The 1948-nt window shown below is 41.3% G+C and overlaps 1 protein-coding gene across 1 annotated transcript; it reads left to right on the forward strand.

The window, feature by feature from the left end:
* Positions 1-384: 384 nt before the first annotated feature.
* SETTUDRAFT_35078 (uncharacterized protein) lies at positions 385-1299 on the forward strand (the record flags this gene model as incomplete). Its single annotated transcript, XM_008031951.1, has 1 exon — positions 385-1299. One exon carries the CDS (start codon positions 385-387, stop codon positions 1297-1299), a length of 915 nt encoding a protein of 304 aa, XP_008030142.1.
* Between the last annotated feature and the right edge of the window lie 649 nt (positions 1300-1948).

Genomic DNA, 1948 nt, shown 5'->3' on the forward strand with positions numbered 1-1948 from the left:
CCTAAGAACCCTACACGTCTTATATAGCCCTTCGGGCTGAAAAAGGACGTTAAACTAGAATAATAATAATAATAATATCCGCTCGTTAAAATTGTAAACCTTTGTCTAAACTTTATAAGCTGACAGGCTAGTGCTGACAGACTAGCATCTTTCTTATAATACTATGTTTAGCATTTCATAGCCTAAAATCAGCTCTTCATAAGAATAATCCTTGCTTCTAGTCAATTCCCACATCAACTACTCTATAAGACTATGTTTTATTGAACTAGGGTAGATTGTTCTACTACATATATGAGTGCAAAGGACTTTAACACTTGATAACGATATCACAAAGAACTATCACTACTTAACACCATATCTTTATTTTCACTCTAGGGGTTCCTAATGCGTTATCTTTTAATATCTTTCGCTACACTGGCTATAGGTGCTAGCCTAAAAACCACCAGCAATACTTCTATAGACTGCAATGATCAAGCCATTGCGTGTACAGCGGCATCGAGTTCTACCGACTGTAGTGCCGTTTATCAAACATGCGCTATTGCTTGCATCAACACCTACAACTCGTGTTCGGCGACTTCGGATCCTACTTGTGACGACACACTCCATACCTGCTTAGGCGCAGCACCAAACTCTACTTCTAGATTACCTTCTGATAACATTAGCTCTACGAATTCATCGGATGTAGCACTTCATGTTGCTAAAAGAGCGCCAAATTGGTACTTTCCAGATCCTGTCGAACTTTGCCGAGCCCGTCATTTGGTGTTTGAACACACCACAACTAATTGCCTTGCACAAGGCGGCAACGAGTTTACCTATACTTGCAGGCATCCTGATACCCACTCAGCAGACACTTATGTGGGTGTCTGCCAGAACACCTACACCTGTCAACAGGTAAACAACGATGGTACTGCTCCACGAACCCCTATTCAAAACCCCTATAGCCAAAGTAGGGCACTGTGTGTCAGAGATGAAAAGAGTGGTACTTCAGCTGGTGGTGGCGATACGGGCCGGGTTTGCCCTCAAAAGGGTAGCTCTCTTCGTAAATTCTTTGGCAAAGTATTCTCTAAGTCAAAGGAAAGATTAAAGAGGGTTATCTATGTCACAGAGAATAGAGGTTCACGCGAAATTATTAGCGTAATTGGGCAGGAAGAGAATGTTCTGGAGTTTGATTTATCGTACAATATCGATCCTACTGACGATATTTGTATATATGCAATTGTTGTTGCTGCATTAACCATTCCATGGGGTTGGGATAGTAGGTTTGTTGACAGGAGCGTTGTTCCCCCCTGGATAGGATAAAGGTTGCAAATAGGGTCAAGGAACATCAGAAGGTTACAGAGTTAGAGTAATTAGAGTGGTAGGTAGTTTTTAGTGACAAATATAGGGTTAGGGTTAGTAAGCCTGTCACGCATTCGTCAAGCGCATCAATAATTAGGTATATTGTGCTTAAGCTAGCATCTTGCAGCACGCTGAGGAAAATCTCTATCAGGGTGACCCAGGCGTTAGTGTCGTGGAATAAACTTTCACCTGCGCGATTAAGCTTCTTGCGAGTATAAACTAGTTATAATAAGGTAGATTTTTCTCGCCCACTTACTAGCATATGGCTGCAAGACTTCCCATTAGTAATTGAATATAGCCATTATCTCAATGCTTGCCTATTTTAGTGCTTTGTCTTTGCTGTACTCTGCACGCAAACACTCCACAGCAGCAACAAAATGCCTTCCGTAATTGACCGTATCTAAATGCATCCTACCCCATGTCTTGACACGTCCGTAGCAACATTTCCATCCTAAGGGGCGTCCATGAATGTACAGATAGTTACACTATATTGGGAGATAGGTGGACGCTTTGGATATCAAGAAATACTTCCTATCACACTAAAAGAGGTGTAATTAGATAAAACTCAAGATTCTTTAGTGAATATCTCTTAAGTCGACTCATCTCCAAA

The sequence above is a fragment of the Exserohilum turcica genome (genome assembly GCF_000359705.1).
Source record: "Exserohilum turcica Et28A unplaced genomic scaffold SETTUscaffold_7, whole genome shotgun sequence".
In the NCBI taxonomy this organism is placed as follows: Eukaryota; Fungi; Ascomycota; class Dothideomycetes; order Pleosporales; family Pleosporaceae; genus Exserohilum; species Exserohilum turcicum.